The sequence below is a fragment of the Rhinatrema bivittatum genome, chromosome 14 (assembly GCF_901001135.1).
Source record: "Rhinatrema bivittatum chromosome 14, aRhiBiv1.1, whole genome shotgun sequence".
Lineage (NCBI taxonomy): Eukaryota > Metazoa > Chordata > Amphibia > Gymnophiona > Rhinatrematidae > Rhinatrema > Rhinatrema bivittatum.
Genome location: NC_042628.1, coordinates 14,603,599 through 14,619,304, shown reverse-complemented (window position 1 = coordinate 14,619,304; position 15,706 = coordinate 14,603,599). Strand labels below are relative to the sequence as shown.

At 45.1% G+C, this 15,706-nt stretch overlaps 1 protein-coding gene across 2 annotated transcripts in view; it reads right to left on the bottom strand.

Annotated features, from left to right (window-relative positions):
- Positions 1-15,706, bottom strand: part of PRKAR1B (protein kinase cAMP-dependent type I regulatory subunit beta) — a 121,491-nt gene that overhangs the window by 43,646 nt on the left and 62,139 nt on the right. For both annotated transcript variants that reach the window (XM_029576724.1, XM_029576725.1), the window contains exons 5-6: positions 12,993-13,054; positions 6,346-6,392 (exon numbers count right to left, since the gene is read on the bottom strand). In XM_029576724.1, coding sequence (XP_029432584.1) covers positions 6,346-6,392; positions 12,993-13,054 — 109 coding nt within the window. The remainder of the gene's footprint in view (positions 1-6,345; positions 6,393-12,992; positions 13,055-15,706) is intronic.

Sequence of the window (15,706 nt, the reverse complement as noted above, 5' to 3'; positions counted from 1 at the left end):
AATGAAATATATTGCTACAAACATAAAAGTGTAAGCCCTCTGGGGACAGGGAAATACTTACTGAACCTGCATATAACTCACTTTGGGGGTGGAGGAGTCGTCTTAGTGGTGAGAGCAGTGGGCAGGAAAACCACAGTTCAAATCCCACTACAATCCTTGCAAGCTTGGGCAATTCACTTTACCCTCTACTGCCTCCGGGCCTGCTTCACACCAAGGTCTTTTCCCATAGACTCAGCACAGGGAAAAAGCCTTAGTGATTCTGCCCCTAGATTGTAAGCCCTCTGGAGATAAGAGAAATACCCACCCTACCTGAATGAAAGTGCCAAAAAGCAGAATACCACTGAAGTAGATAAATAAATACATTTTCCTTCCCCTGGCCTAATCTTGCCTCCCAGCACGTCCATTTTTTCAGAGGCTGAAGGTGGCCAGAAGGCGGCTCGTTGGTCTGGTAAGAATCAAAGTCCAAGGCGGCCAGGTCTGAGGTAGCTGGCGGCAGGGTTGCCGGCTGGCTGTATAGTTTCAGGACAGGGTGATTTGGTTTTGCTTTTACCCCACTGCTTGTAGCTAGGATTTCTTTATGGCACTCCCTAAGGCAAGCAAAGACTGCAAAGTTCCTGCAAGCAGTGGGGTACAGTGGAGACTGCATCAGCCTGCCTTGAAAATCTGGAGCCAGCTGGAAATATCTGAGCATTCTTGGGACTGGCATGGATGGCAGAGGTAGAAAAGGGATTGTGAAACTGGGTAGATGGCATAGAGGAGAGGGAGTTGGTGTTGGGTTGTGCGTCTACCCAAAGTGGGTGAGTCTCTCATCCGAGCAGACTCGGATGGGGCCATTTTGGTCTTTATCTGCTGCTGTTTACTACGTTACTATGTAATAACTTTCTTCAGCCAACGTAAGAATTATGCAAAGAATAATGCTATCGATGAGCTTTCCAGACACCATGGGTCCCTGCTTCAGGCGTGAAGCGCATCATCTTCAATTCAAGCTACCTGAAGCTTTAGCACCAAGCCCAAAGGAAAGAAAAAAAAGAGCACAATGCTTAATACTGTTCACTGTAACTAAGCTTAGCAAGACATACATCAGTGCCTGTGATTGTTAGTTCCCACTCTCAGTAGCAGAATTGTCAGGATCACGAAAAGTCGCAACAAATAACGAAAAAGAAAGACACAATGCTTCCCAGAAGAATGCCGCATGCTTGCTGAAAAATCAGAGGAAAAAAAAAAAAAAAATCAAGCTGCACCATCTGAAAGCCAGACACAGGTGTGCAGATGGCACCAGAACTATTGAGAATCTGCTTTCAGGCCTCTACAGCAAACGAGCCCAATCTTTCCAAGCGCTACAGAACCGGGGCAGGACTCCATTCTTGGGACACTGCAGAACGAATAGGGAAATGGTTATGAGCCCTAGTGTATTATAGAAGATCAGTCTCACAGGGCAGTGCAATGTCAGGCAGGTTTCAGTGCGACATCTCTTCTCTCCCTCTGACTTGGTATTAGAGAGAAAACACAATTATGTAAAGCAATATTTTATTGTTTTTATTTTAATGTGGTCTTCCTTGGGCAATTCTTTGTAAGAATGTTGATGTAGATCATTCTTTGCCAAAAAAAAAAAAGTGCAAGAATTGCAATCTACTTCTTTGTGCTATCTGCTGAAATAGCCCAAGCCGCACCCATGTCTGGAATTCATAGCCAAGCAACCAATGATTCAGACATCCTGTAAATCAGCTCTTACAGATAACCCACACTATTGCAGACATGATTTAGGGATGCAAATAGTTTTAAAATGGATGTGAATCCCAAAATTTGCTTTGATTTACATAGTTAGGGTTTCTAGTCTAAGAACTTGAGAGATTCACAAACTAGGAAGCACAGGGGTATCTCCATGGGGCAGCTGAATGTCCCCCTGTGCTGGCTAGAATATCTGTTTTGCAGCTTTTGAAAAACCCCCAGAGGCCAAACATTTCCAGCTGTACAAGCCCTAGGTGTTTACTGCTGTACCTGCCATTCCTGGTACTTGCTTTCAGCACCAATACAAAATTGCAGAATATTCTTCTCTTTTCATCGGACGATAGCCACAAAACGACATTTGCTTTACACAACCGTGGCCAGAGCTGGAAGTGGGGCGGCGCCTGCAGGCATACGGTACCAGGCCTTTCTGCCTCTCTATCCACCCCTCCCTCCCACATCAGGCAGCGTTACTTAAACGCTCGGCTCTCCTCTGTGGCACGGCTGACCATCTCAAGTCTCACCCGAGCAGCGGCAGCAGGTCTCGCGGTGTTATTGTGAGACCGGCCGGCACCATGCAGCTCGCAGTGAAGTAACGGAACTGCAAGGCCCGGAAGAGGCTTTCGTTTAAAGCAAATGCTCTTTTTCTGCCGCTGCAGGGGATGGGGGGGAGTGGTTGCAGCCAACAGAAGGAGGAGGAGAGATGAGGATGGCGGAAAGGAAATGGAAGAGTGATGGGGAATAGAGACATGTCGGGCTGGGGAGGGAGGGAAAGGCAGGCCGGAGGGGCAGGTGCAGAATTTCAGGGTAAGATGGGAAGATGCCAGCGGCCACAGGCATTGACGACCCTGCACGTCGCCACCCTGGACTGCAAGCTCCAAGGAATCAGCATGTGCCACCCTCACGGGGCCTAAGCAGCCTCACTGCGTCTCGCTGGGAGTTACACGTCCCTTCCTCCTTCCTCCCCCCTCCACCAGCAGCCGCCGCAACCGCAGAGGGAGGAATGCAGCCAGGCCCTGACCCAACCACCAACCCCGCAGCCGGCGCAGAAGATGCAGCCCGTTTAACTTTTGGAAAGGCGCGCCTGTGGGTAAAATGGCGCTTTAAAAATGCCTGCCCAATATGGGGGGGGGGGGGGGGGAGCGAAGGCCTTCCCAGGGTCGGAGCTGGGAAAGGGGTGGGGACTTAGCTGCAGACCTTTGCATTTTTCAGAAGCGCGCGCGTAAAATCCGCTCCAACGATTTCTGTGCACAAACTGGCAGGTGCAATCGTGCGGGGGTAGTTTTGGTGGAGCGATTCATGCACGCGGCACGTTCGTTGTGAAAGCTGGCGTAACCTGCACGTGTTTTTTGCTGACTCTTAGGCAGGCCGTTTAGGCAGAGGATTTAAACCTTCCCTCGGGCCTTGGAGACGGTGGCCATGCTGTGCGGCCTCCAGCAAGGAACTCGGGCAAGGCCGCCTGCGCGCGGGAGGCTCCGAGCGCTGCCCGCAGCCGCAGCTTTCTGAGGGGGGGGGGGGTGTGCCTCGAGGGGACCGCTTCTGGGCTATCCCCCTGGGTGGGTGGGGGAAGGGTGGAGATTTCAAAGCCATTTTTACCTGGGGAAGTCACGATTTACGCCAGTGACCCGCGCGCTAGGCCGACTGCTGCCGGGGCATTTCCGGAGGCGGGTTTACATCGGGGCCGGGAAAAAAACTGTAGTTCCAAATCTACACACGTGTGGGGGTTTTTTCCGCTAAAATTTTACCTGCACAAAAAGCAGGAGCGAAATCCATGGGTTCTCTGAACCTGTGGACAATTTTCAAAGGGAGAGTTAAGCAGATATTTACCCTTTGAAAATTGCGTGCAGTATCCAGGGCGACTTCACATCCCCCGCGCCCCCCTCCCCCCCCGGGTATGCTGCTTTACTCTGCAATTTGTGAGCCGCTTTGAACTTTTCTGGACAGCGCGGGTTATAAATTAGTAACTCGAGGGGGGTCTATTTGTCAAAGGCCCGCATAAATTTAAGGGCAAACGTGCACATAAGTTGCACCAATTCTCAAGGCAAAGGTACACGGGGAAGTTGGCTTTTAAAAATATCCTGCCCCAAACGACTCGCACACAGCGACACCCGCTGATCTGCGCGCATTGGAAAAGTCTGTGCCCAGAACACCTCCAGTGCGATCACATGCGTGCCACACACGTGTAAGTCTGCCCACGTTTGTAAAAGGTCATTTCTGCGAGTAGAACGCTGTTCTACTCGCAGAAATGCCTTTCAAAATGGCTTCTCTAAATTTAAATGAAATTGGATTTATTTGACACGATAAGAATGAAAAGAGCTTAATGGATTAAAAGCCATACACGGGCACATACACCTATCAAGGCACTGCACAATCTTCTGGGTGTTGCTCTCTGCTTACTGGAAAGCTTGCTAGCTTTGCTTCCCTTGCGCCGCTCCAGTCAGGTAAGATAAACGTTGCCCCAGGCTGTCTCTGGCAGACATTAGCCGAGGAGCGGCATTAAAAGCAAGCAGTTTGCTTATTGCACTTATTGAGCCCCTCGGGTAGCGTCTGCCATGGTGGCCTGCTCTGTGGAGGATCAGGATCCCTCAAGGCTAGTGCTTCCCATTCAGCCTTGGAAGGACATCTAACTGGTCGGCTTCGCTGGACAGCCACAACGAGTAAGCATGAGATGGATTTGCACACGCCGGCTCTGTGACGTATGCATACTTCTTAGGAGTATCCTGAAAACCAGTCCGGTTGTGCGTGCCTCCAGGGCAGGGCCGAGAAGCAGCTCACAAGAATAGAAATGTTATATGCTTGCTGTGGCATATTTAAAAACCAAAGTCAGTACGGCTTAAACAACGGGGTCAATGTTCAAAAGATTTGTCCGGTTAACTCTGGGAGTTAGCCAGACAAATCTGCTGGGTTGAAAGTAGCCCCCCCTTCTGAAAAAAATGTACCCAGATAAAATGAGACGGAATTGGACAGTACTGATCCCCCCACCCCCTTCCTGTGAATACAATGAAGCGGGGGCTGAGAAGCAGCCTGATCCCCACCCCCACTAAGGCAATTAATACAGCAGCCCAGGAGCATCCCTATGGTCTCAAAGTTAGCTGCACCTTTAAGGTTGCAGCTAATTCTAGATCAAATTACACAGCTTGTGAACTTTAAGGTAAGCCACGTTATTTGATTAGCATATACTTTTGCTTTTAATGAGCTGATTTGTATGCAAATCAGCTCATTTGCAAATCAGCTCATATGCAAATCAGCTCATTTTAATGCCTAGGATGTACCTGGTTTTTTTTTTTGGCCGGGGAAGATAATGGATGATATTGAAAACACTGCGCTCTATCTGCGTGTTCAGCAGCTGAGTACGTTTGAAAATCTCACCGGCCGAATTTTGACCGATTAGATTTCGGTGAATTTTCAGTTAAATTCAGCTGAAAGTTTCCCTAAAGATAAGTGGCTAAACGTCCAACCACTTGTCAGAGTCTCTGGAAATGGATTTCATAGGTTAGAGTAGGCATGGCTCTTTTTTTTTTTTTTTTTAATGCTTTCCAATAGACGGATTGTTGGACAGATTGATTCGTTTGGAACAGTCTCCACCACAGAGGTGGAGCTGGCAAAATAATTTCAGAATTTAAGAGAGCATGAGAGAGGCAGAGAGAAACTTCAGCGGTAAGAACGCAAAGAGCAAAACCTAGAGTCACTGCATCGGGACGTAACATGGGAAGACTGGATGGACCCCTTGCAGTCATCGTCTGTTGCCGTATTCTACCTTTCATAGCCCCCCCTTCTCCTCTCTAGCATCATTCTTCGACCATCTCGGTTTCTCACATCGCTGCCGCAGTGCGGACACAGCAGACAAGGTTGCCGTCTTCCCTGCGTGATGCTGCCTTCACGGGACCCCCCCAATGGCATTCGGCAGAAGCTGGCCCCACCTGCAGAGATGCTGGCAGCTTTGCTTTTCCTTCTCAGAAAAAGGAAAAAAAAAAAAAAAAAGAGGCCAGGCCCAGGATCGCTCCTCTACCGGAAAGTATTTGAGCAATCAGCACACAGTTTCCCAGGGAATGCTAAGCCCTTCCTGACGTGCAGCTAGACTGAGGTTTCAGAAAATGCGCTGTGCGCAGGTCCCTGCATTGTGATTTGCTACTCACCTGCCACGTTATCTCAACACATGAGCAAGAAAAAAGTTCTGTTGTGAATTTTCAAAGTAATTTCTGGATTTTGTACTTACACTGCAGGCGCCAGTTATACTACACCCTTGCTTACATTGATAATTATTGCGAGGTCAAGATGGCTAACATAGCGGAATAACTTTAGGCAGCCAAAGAACTGTGCTAAAGTTAGCTGGATAAACTTATCCGGCTGTCTTAAAGATAGCCAGGGACATTCAGCGGCACGTTCCTGCTGCTGAATATTTCTGCAAAGTTAGCCATATACGTTTATTCGGCTAACCTTGCTAGCTGGATAGCGGCTGAAAATGGATCCCTATATATATTTTTAAAATAAGTGTTGGCTATTGACTTCCTTTAAAGACTGCACACATTTAATAAAAAAAAAAAGGAAGGAGTTGGCAGCCACAGTGACTTAAAACACAAAGTCCACTACAGGCAATGCTATGGAAGAGTAAATGCTTACGTCAACCTCTCCTTGATCAATCACATAGAAGTTATCCCCCTCGTCCCCTGAAAGAAAACAAAATAATGGTTAATTAGATCATGCAAATCGCACTCAGATACTCAATTATTGGCTCAGCCCCGGTGGCTGAGTGGCAGTACTGTGGGCTGGCACGCAGAGGAACCCCGGGGTCAACTCCCACCTCAGATTTTCCACTCACTGGACCTGCCGGGAATGGGGGATGCTGCAGACGCTGAACTCACAGCTCCTCGAACCCACACCTCCCCATCCCGGGGAGAGGAAATCCCAGTTGACCATGCAACAGCGACACCTCATGGCCAGACTTAGGACGCATGACTGTAGGTTTCTGCAAGGAGCCCTGGGGCGCGACCTTTGGCCAAGGACTAGCATCGTGATGGCTAGGCTGAGTCGGGAGGGAGATACAAATAAAGAGAGTCGGGGTGCCACAGCCCGACAGATCAGAGGCGGCTTCTAATTAAACTGGAAGACCAATGGAGCAGGAGGAAACTTCTGGGCCATAAAATAAATAACACAATAATTTTAAATATTTTTTTGTAGTGTCAGTTCTAACACAATAATCCTTTTTTCTCTCCTATTCTTTTTACTATACCTTAGTCTTTGAAAACAGGAACTATAATCAGTTTTGTGGTCTAAGACAACTGATCCTTTCAGATCAGGTTTATGATGCACGACAAAGTGATGTTAGTTTCTTCCAGAATAATATTTTCCAATTAAAAAAAATAAAAACACCACCACACATTTTTTTTAAACCCGCTTCTGTTTGAAAGCTGAGAAATCTCTGTTTCATAAAATGATGAGAAGGGCATGAAAGCTTTCAGAGGCTGAAATGTGGAATGTCCTTTTGTTCCAATCCTAGACAGATTATTACACATTCTCTGGTTATCTATTCAAACTACTCAGCAAGGAACTGAATCATCACGAGCTTTCTCCCACTCTGTGACTGTGGGAAAAAGATGTGTTGGAGTAGTTCTCTGGTTTGCAATATTCTTAAAATAACTCAGTGAGAGGCCCGGTGGGGGTGGGGAGAGAGTCATGGTCATCGCTCAAGGGCGACACCTAGGGGCCGGGATTCATGCAACACGACTGCATGGCCTCCATCTCACGGTCGTCGTTGCGACGACCAAGCTAGGCGCATGGGTGGGCGATGACGGGCTTCCACCTCTAATTAAAAAAGTAACCGAGTTCATGAGAATCTCTCGTACTGACAAACGTATTAAATGGAATACAGAAACTGAAACACTAGATCATCAGTTTTGACCGTATTACCCTTATCAAGCATTTCTGGGAGAAGGTGCTAAATTATGTTAATAATGTCAATGGGAGCAAGTTGACATGAAAAGCGGAAATACTGTTTTTTGATGACTTCTCAGGAATAATCTATAGAGACAAATATGACATATTCTGGTTAAGAAAGGCTTTCCTGTTAAGCAAATAAATCAATTTTTTTAAATAGGAGGCCCATGCAACCCCTTACAATTAATCAATGGAGGAATGCTTTCACCACCTCTGCATTATGGAAAAATGTGCTGGCAAACTAAGTATTCCAAAGAAGAAGGTTTTTTTCCCCCAACATTTGGGATATATATCATCAATCCCTGACACATAGAACAAGTATAGCACTAAATGGCTGATGCTCATTAATGTATGAGATACTTGATAAGTAACTGGATAACATGTTGTCATTTTGTGAATTACCTTTAAGGGTTGAGGGGGATGGTTAATGGGAAGGGGAGGGAATTATAAATAAAAGACAAGGTTGTTATTCTTTTGAGTTGATGACAGACACAATGCATAGCAGAGTTAACATGTATTGTGTTGTATGTTGTTAATTATGCTGTCAATAAAAAAAAAAAATTAAACATAAAGTAACTGAGTTAAGTTGGTTGGTTTGGGGGTAATTTATGACAAACCCTGGCAACCCTGCATGGATTCGTTCACTCCGCAACGCGCACGGATTCATTCACTCCTGCCTCGACTAGCCAGCCGCAAGAGCAGGGAAACACATAAATCCCCAGTCTGCAAGGAAATGCTGTGATGACCACTAGATATTTCATGAATACACACAGGGCTGATGTCAGGCCGAAAAGCAGCTGCAGTTACTGGAACTGATGATTCCCTACTGCAACTCTGAGATACTTCCTGTGACTAAGATGCATCCTTGAGAACCAGAGCCAGTCTCCTTTGACGTCCATATTCAGCAGTGCAGGGAGTAGGTAAGTTATCTGGGTGAAGCTGCCCAGATCGCTTTGCTTGTATATTCAGTGAAACACATGCATTCCGCTGAATATACCTGGATAAAATTAACCTGATAACCTTAGGACTGGCTCTCTAGCATGACCAGACTGATGCCTTTGCAGGGCGATTTAGTGGGATCCTCAATAAATGTAATGTGTAGCCTTCCTTCATAAAATGGAGAACAAAACTGAGGTTACTAGGGACCAATGGTTTAAATCCTGATACGGCCTGGAATTCTGGCCATGTGCTCTGGAACCATTCCAAAATCTGTCACTGGTTTTGACTGGGTCGCCATGTTAGGTTTTGAGTTTGTGGTTGCGTGGGTGAAGCTTCCACCTCTGTTGCTGATGGGAGCAAGTGTATGGAGGATAATGTCTTCTCAGAGGAAAAAAGTCTATCTCCTAATGGGGAGGGTGAATCTGAGGTGGCAGCAGAAGTGTTGAACAGAGTGGTCTATAATTAGATCCACAACCTCTTTAGTTTCATCTCCGAAAAATTCTCTCCACTGCATGGTACATCCTACACGTCTTCAGCAAGGCCTGAGGCCCACTGTCATGAGAGTCTGCAGGTTTCAAGGGATTTCAATGCCATCTCAAAAGCATCATAGGTCAAAGACATCACCTGCTTTCCACAACTCCTCTTCTTGGTTAAGTAAATGAACAAACTCCTCCTGTTTCTCTGGAGAGAGAATATAAGAAAACTTCTAAAGCCCTTCCAGGATAGAATACAAAACTTGGCCATAAAGATGTGGTAGAATACTATGCAAGAGCTAAGCATAGCGTTTTAAAGGAATTTTTCTTTTAAAGAACCAAGGTCTTTAATTCTTCAGAAGAAAGAGCCAAGTAGCTCTTAGCCCATAAGAACATAAGAAATTGCCATACTGGGTCAGACCAAGAGTCCATCAAGCCCAGCATCCTGTTTCCAACAGTGGCCAATCCAGGCTTCAAGTACCTGGCAAGTACCCAAAAACTAAATCTATCCCACGCTACTGATGCTAGTAATAGCAGTGGCTATTTTCTAAGTCAACTTGATTAATAGCAGGTAATGGACTTCTCCTCCAAGAACTTACCCAAACTTTTTTAAACCTAGCTACACTAACTCCACTAATCACATCCCTTGGCAACAAATTCCAGCGTTTAATTGTGCATTGAGTGAAAAAGAATTTTCTCCGATTAGTTTTAAATGTGCTACATGCTAACTTCATGGAGTGCCCCCCCTAGTCCTTCTATTATCCGAAAGGGTAAATAACCAATTCACATTTACCCATTCTAGACCTCTCATGATTTTAAAGACCTCTATCATATCCCCCCTCAGCCGTCTCTTCTCCAAGCTGAACAGCCTTAACCTCTTCTTTCCTCACAGGGGATCTGTTCCATCCCCTTTATCATTTTGGTTGCCCTTCTCTGAACCTTCTCCATCTCAACTATATCTTTCTTGAGATGCAGTGACCAGAATACTGTATACAGTATTCAAGGTGCGGTCTCATCAGGGTGGATTCAAAAATCACTGACTGATGTGGCAACTGGACCTTTCTGATTCCTGCAGCTTCTTGGACACAGTATTTGGTGTCTGCCTTCTTTCCAATAGGATGTTTTGAGAGTAGGGTAACCAATTTGTATTTTCTGCAGATCCTTAAGAAGTTAGTGGACAAACACTGCCACTAGCTTCCTTAGGGGCATTGAGGTATTTGAGGAAGCCAAAAAGAGATGCCCTGGGATCATCTGCTTCAGCAGCAACAGAAACAGCACGGTAGGGCTGGTTTATCATCCCGCAGCCTCCTCCGCGTACCTCCAGGATCTAGACACTAGGCTCGCCCACGGTGACTTCAGTGCAAGTAATGATCCCCAAGAGCAGCAGAAGAAATAGCACGGAGGGGCTGATTTACCATTCTGTGATCCCTTCCTTTTAGAGCCAGATGCTTGGCCCTGCTCCAGGTGACTTCAGTGCTGATGGCAAGGTTGAAGAGCCAGCCCTGTTCCAAGCCAAAGAGGCTCACCCCTTCACATGCACAGAGACTAACTTTGTTGGGAATCTCTTAGTGACCTGAACTGTTTGAGAAAGTTACTCCTATAGAGGTATTACTGTGTTAGCTTGAGTTGATGTTATGGTGGCTATTAACAATTTTACTGATGCTTTTTAGATGAATTACTTATTTATTGATTGTTTATCTTTACTGTTTTGTATATGTATTGAATTGATTGATTTTTTATTGTTAGTTTTTGATATTGCTATTACGTATTCAATTTTAAATGGTTTAATTTGGATGTGTTGTTAGTTGCTTTGAGCAGATTGGAAAGGTAGAATACAAAACCAAAACAGAAAGAGAATATAATCCACTATCTTAAATTAAAGGGAATGATCTCAGCAATTCTCTATACAAAACTGGAAAGGATAGATCCTTAGGGTGATGTGGAAAAGAGGGTTCTGATGGGAGATCTGGTAAATATTCCTCTTCACAACCAGAGCACTCTAGGAAATGCATTTCCAATAGATGCATAATATTTTCCCGGGGTTTTCTCTCTGCTCTCTACTATCCTCTAGGGATCCATAGGAGTATCTGAACCATTTTGTCTCATGCTATTTTTATTTGCACCATTTTATGTTTGTTTGTCAGGTTGATGATATCTTTTAAATAAATAAATACTTTGGATGATGTCACTCACTTGTGTGGCTCATTAATCCTGCCTGTTACTGGAGATTCAGGCACCTTGGATGCAACATTCATTTTACTTAATTTCTTTTTGTTGCTGTTTAATTTACACCTTACAGGTGTCAATGGCCTCCTGGTTGAATCACAAACACCAAATATAACTTTCAGACCATGGATTTCTCCTCACACAAAATGTTCTATTTAGGTGGTATTAATGTCAGTGGTTTGATCAAGAACCCACAGTAAACAACTACACAGCTGACATGGAAAAAATAAAAAATTCAAACTAAATCAATGCATGTATCTGAGACACCTGCTCCACAGTCAGCCGCAAGATAGAAAGAGAACTTAGAGGTCGATTTTCAAAGAACTGATTGGGCAAAAAGGACCACATACATGTGGGAATAACGCGGGTTTTAAAAACCTACCATTCATGTGCGTATATACCCGTGGAAAAGGGGCGGGTCATGGGCGGGGCCAACTGTTACATGCGTAACTCCTGATTTTAAAACCAGCGGCCACAGCGCACATCAGCTTGTTATCTGCTCATGAGGAGGAGCGTTTTAGGGCTTATAGGGTAGGGTGAGGGGTCCGGGTCAACTGGGGGGGCAGGATGAAGACCTTGATATTGACTAGGCAAACTGAAGAACTACCTGGAAAAACTGGGAATGTCCCGCGCACGAGCGTGTTTTAAAAATCCGCTGGCAATCGCACCTTAAAGCTGGCAAAGTCCTATGGGAGATACGCGAAGTAGGTTTGCTTGAGTAACCTCTTAAAATTAGGAGCATACTTGCAGGCGGTAGGCTTATTTTAAGTTGTGTGCACACGATTTAAAGATCCCAGTGTATCTCCTCTCACGCGCGATGCATGCGTGCGTGCAGGGGCGCACGTCAGCTCGTTTTAAAACTAGCCCATTAATGTTCATCTTTAAAATACAAAATAAACAGCAGCATCTACCAGAGAAACCGTGGCAGTGCCCCTTCAGGACTGGACATAACGGAATAATCTCGTAAAACTGTACAAACACACCATGCACTGACTCACAATTACTGTTTCTTGTGTTTACTCCAGGGCCGGATGAAGGCGCGTGCCTGGTGCACCAAATTCTGAAGGCAACCAAAATGGCGACTCCCCCTGCACTGGTTTTCTGATTTCCAGGGGGACGGGAAGGAGGTCACCTCTTGACCCAGGCCCTCTGCCTATGGATGTCATCATCTTAAATCTGGTCCCGGTTTACTCTTAATTTGGTTCTCGAGGTGCCGAGGGCCAGGCTCGGGATGAAGCCGCACTTCCTGGCATGAATTAAACCGTTTCTGTATTTACAGTGATGGAGCCCTTCCTTGAATTATGCTTCTCAAACCTTATACCAATAAAACAATGTTAGAGGCTGCAATACCTTTGGGTTGGACCAGCGAATAATTATTGATTTTGTCCATATACTGTTGCGCTCTGTACTGGAAGTGGATTTTATTTCACTGGCATTCTGAATACTACTACTAACTTAGCATTTCTATATCGCCTCACGACATACACAGCGTTGTACAAAAAGAGAGCCCCTGCTCAATAGAGCTTACAATCTAATAAGACAAACATACAAGACAAGAGACTTGGGGTATTTCATAAAGCAATACAATGGTTAAAAAAATAAAATAAAATAAGTTAGTTAATAAGACGACAGACTTTGAGATGCAGTATGGTTATTTTGGAAGAGGGAAGGTAAATTATCTCAGGAAAAGTTTACCTTGCTGTATGACCGTTTCTCCAGCTATGTGTGTAACAGGAAACATGGCATCAAAGATGTCACTGCAAAGGCAAAAAAACCCCACATTTTATTAAGTGAATGGACTTCTGTAAGTGCAATTTTAAGCAACAAAGGTTTGATGAAATTACTGCCTTAAACATAATCCCTTCTTTTTTTAATGCAATAATCCCATACTATCAGCCTAACAGTTCCATCCACTGATGACCACAGAGTTCAACTCAGGGAGCCTGTGACTGGCTATGACGAAATTCTGGTTTAACCACCTTCGTCCAAGAGCTGAGGTACTAACGGAGTACTGTACGCAGCAGCTCCACTAAGTACCCCCCCCCCCCCCCAGACCTTACCAAAGAAGGCAAAATCTCTCAACCCACAAAAGCAGCAGCACTGCCCAGTTTCAGAAGACCATCGGGGTTCCCTTCAAAAGCCACAGTTACTGAAGCAATGCCCAGCTCTGGAGCCGAACTCACTGTTTCTGGCAGACAATCAGACTCGGGCAGTTCCTGTACGTGAAGGACCCGGAGCCCTCCAGCAGAAAAACAATCTTATCTCTTTGTGGCAGATGACGACTCTGTGAGGGTAGACGCCAGGTAATAAGGATACACCTTAGGCACCCTTTCGATGGCAAGGTTTAGAAAAATATAAGAAGTAAAAATTATTTGGGGGAATATTTAAGGTTTGTTGTTTATGTGGCAACCCCCTCCCCCTGTGGTTTGGCCACTAGATGTCACTACTCTAACATGAGCCCTCCTTCCCCCATCAGCTCCTCCCACATGGAGGGCTGTGATTGGATGCCTCAATTCTATTTAGCCCAGCCATTTTAGAACTCTTTGGGATCAGTTTGAGGAAGCCTTTGAACAGTAAGGATGTTTAGGTTTTACACTCAGGCGAGGCCTCCCAGCTTCAATCAGATAGAGTTTCTTTTAGAAGTGATACTTCGTCGTGCACTCCCTGCCAGAGGGTCCTCCTCTTACTAATTTACAGAAGAAAGAGATTTTTACACCTGATACCCTTTTGAGGCGAAAGGGCCACTCTAAACCCTAGAGGACCAAGCACCAGTGATGGGTCCTGCTGCGAAAGACAGTGAGGGCAAAAGATGTATCTAAGTATTTTTGGATCTGAACAGCATGGGGAGATTTTTGGATCCCTCCTTCCCACTGGGAGGCGGAGCTCAGGTAGTTTGATCCCATTTGACTTTTCCCCCCCCAAGAAGTCCCCCCAGAAAAATGATGAAAGGGTGAAGGAACAAGATCAGGAGACCCCAACCACATCTCCAACTATGGGACCAGGACGGGCTGGGTGGCTGAGGAGAAGATGACCTAAGGTAGGATTTTTGCTGTGAAGTTGGGGACCCTCCACTAGGATTCCTGGATAGCTGCTGGGTGAGCTTTGTGCATTAAATATCACCATGGGGCTCTACCCAGATGCCTGAATAAAAGGACACCTACCTACCTACAGGCCGATACAGTAAGGAGCGGTAGGAAGAGCTGCATTAGTGCCGGGCGCACCCGCGGTTGCCACACGCACAATCCAGCTCACCTACCGCTCGATCCTGTATGTAAATAGCTTGCAAATGCAAGCTGCGTCTAAGAAGCGTCTGTGAAGCGTTAGGCCTGCGCAACCCATTTTACTGTATAGAGCGCTATACAGTATCCTGGGTGCGCTGGCCTAACGCTTCACGGACACGCTGGTATCTGTCATTTCAAATGACATTTTCCTTGCTGTGATTTCTATAAGTTTGGACTTACAAATCTAGTCTTAGAGGGCTCCACAATAAATATGCATGACATCTATTTGCATACACTGCCTCCCTTATACACAAATAGACTTCATGCATGTTCATTGTGAAAATCCAAGAAAAACGATCTGGATTGCAGCTTTCAAGAACTGGATTTGGGAACTCCTGATTTAGATTATACAAACATGTATATTTTCTTTTTCTTGAATGATTGCATTTTTGTTTTCTAACCATGGTGGAGCTAGCCTATGCATGCAAAGAAATATTTTATTCTTTGTTTTATTGATAAGAAATAATATATACTGTAGAAAAGAAAAGTTGACCTTTAAACCAGCGTGTCCCAGTTCAGTCCTGGAGGCAAACCTAGCTGGTCTGATTTTTTAGGATAATTATAATTAACATTCATGGGATATGTTTGCATATATTGGAAGTCCAATGTATGCAAATTAGTTTTACACATATTCATTGTCGCTATTCTGAAAACCAGACTGGTTAGGCATGCCTCCAGGACTGGGTTGGGAAACTTCTCTAATCCACATCATTCACCTCCATGGACTTCAATTTCATGATCTCCATAAATCTCAATAGCAACACCCTCTTAAATGCCAGAATTTCACCATAATGATACCCGAAAGTTACAAAATTCTCACTCAGTGACTCTACAGATTGAATGCTATACCATAAGGCCAGTCATTAGTAAATTCCCAAAAATTAAATAAAGATATGTTAGCTTTAAGGCACTGCAGGAGCATGCTTTGCTGAAAAAAAAATGTAGTCATGTAAGATTTTCTATTTAGAAATACAAAACAGATGCCCAGAATGACTCAATGCACTTAAAACCCCAGTAAAAGAAGCACCTGATTAGTACAGGTACATAAACACACAACTAAACCAAATCAATACATTATCCAATAAATTCACTTTATTACTGACTGAATAAAAACAGCCAGCATGCATG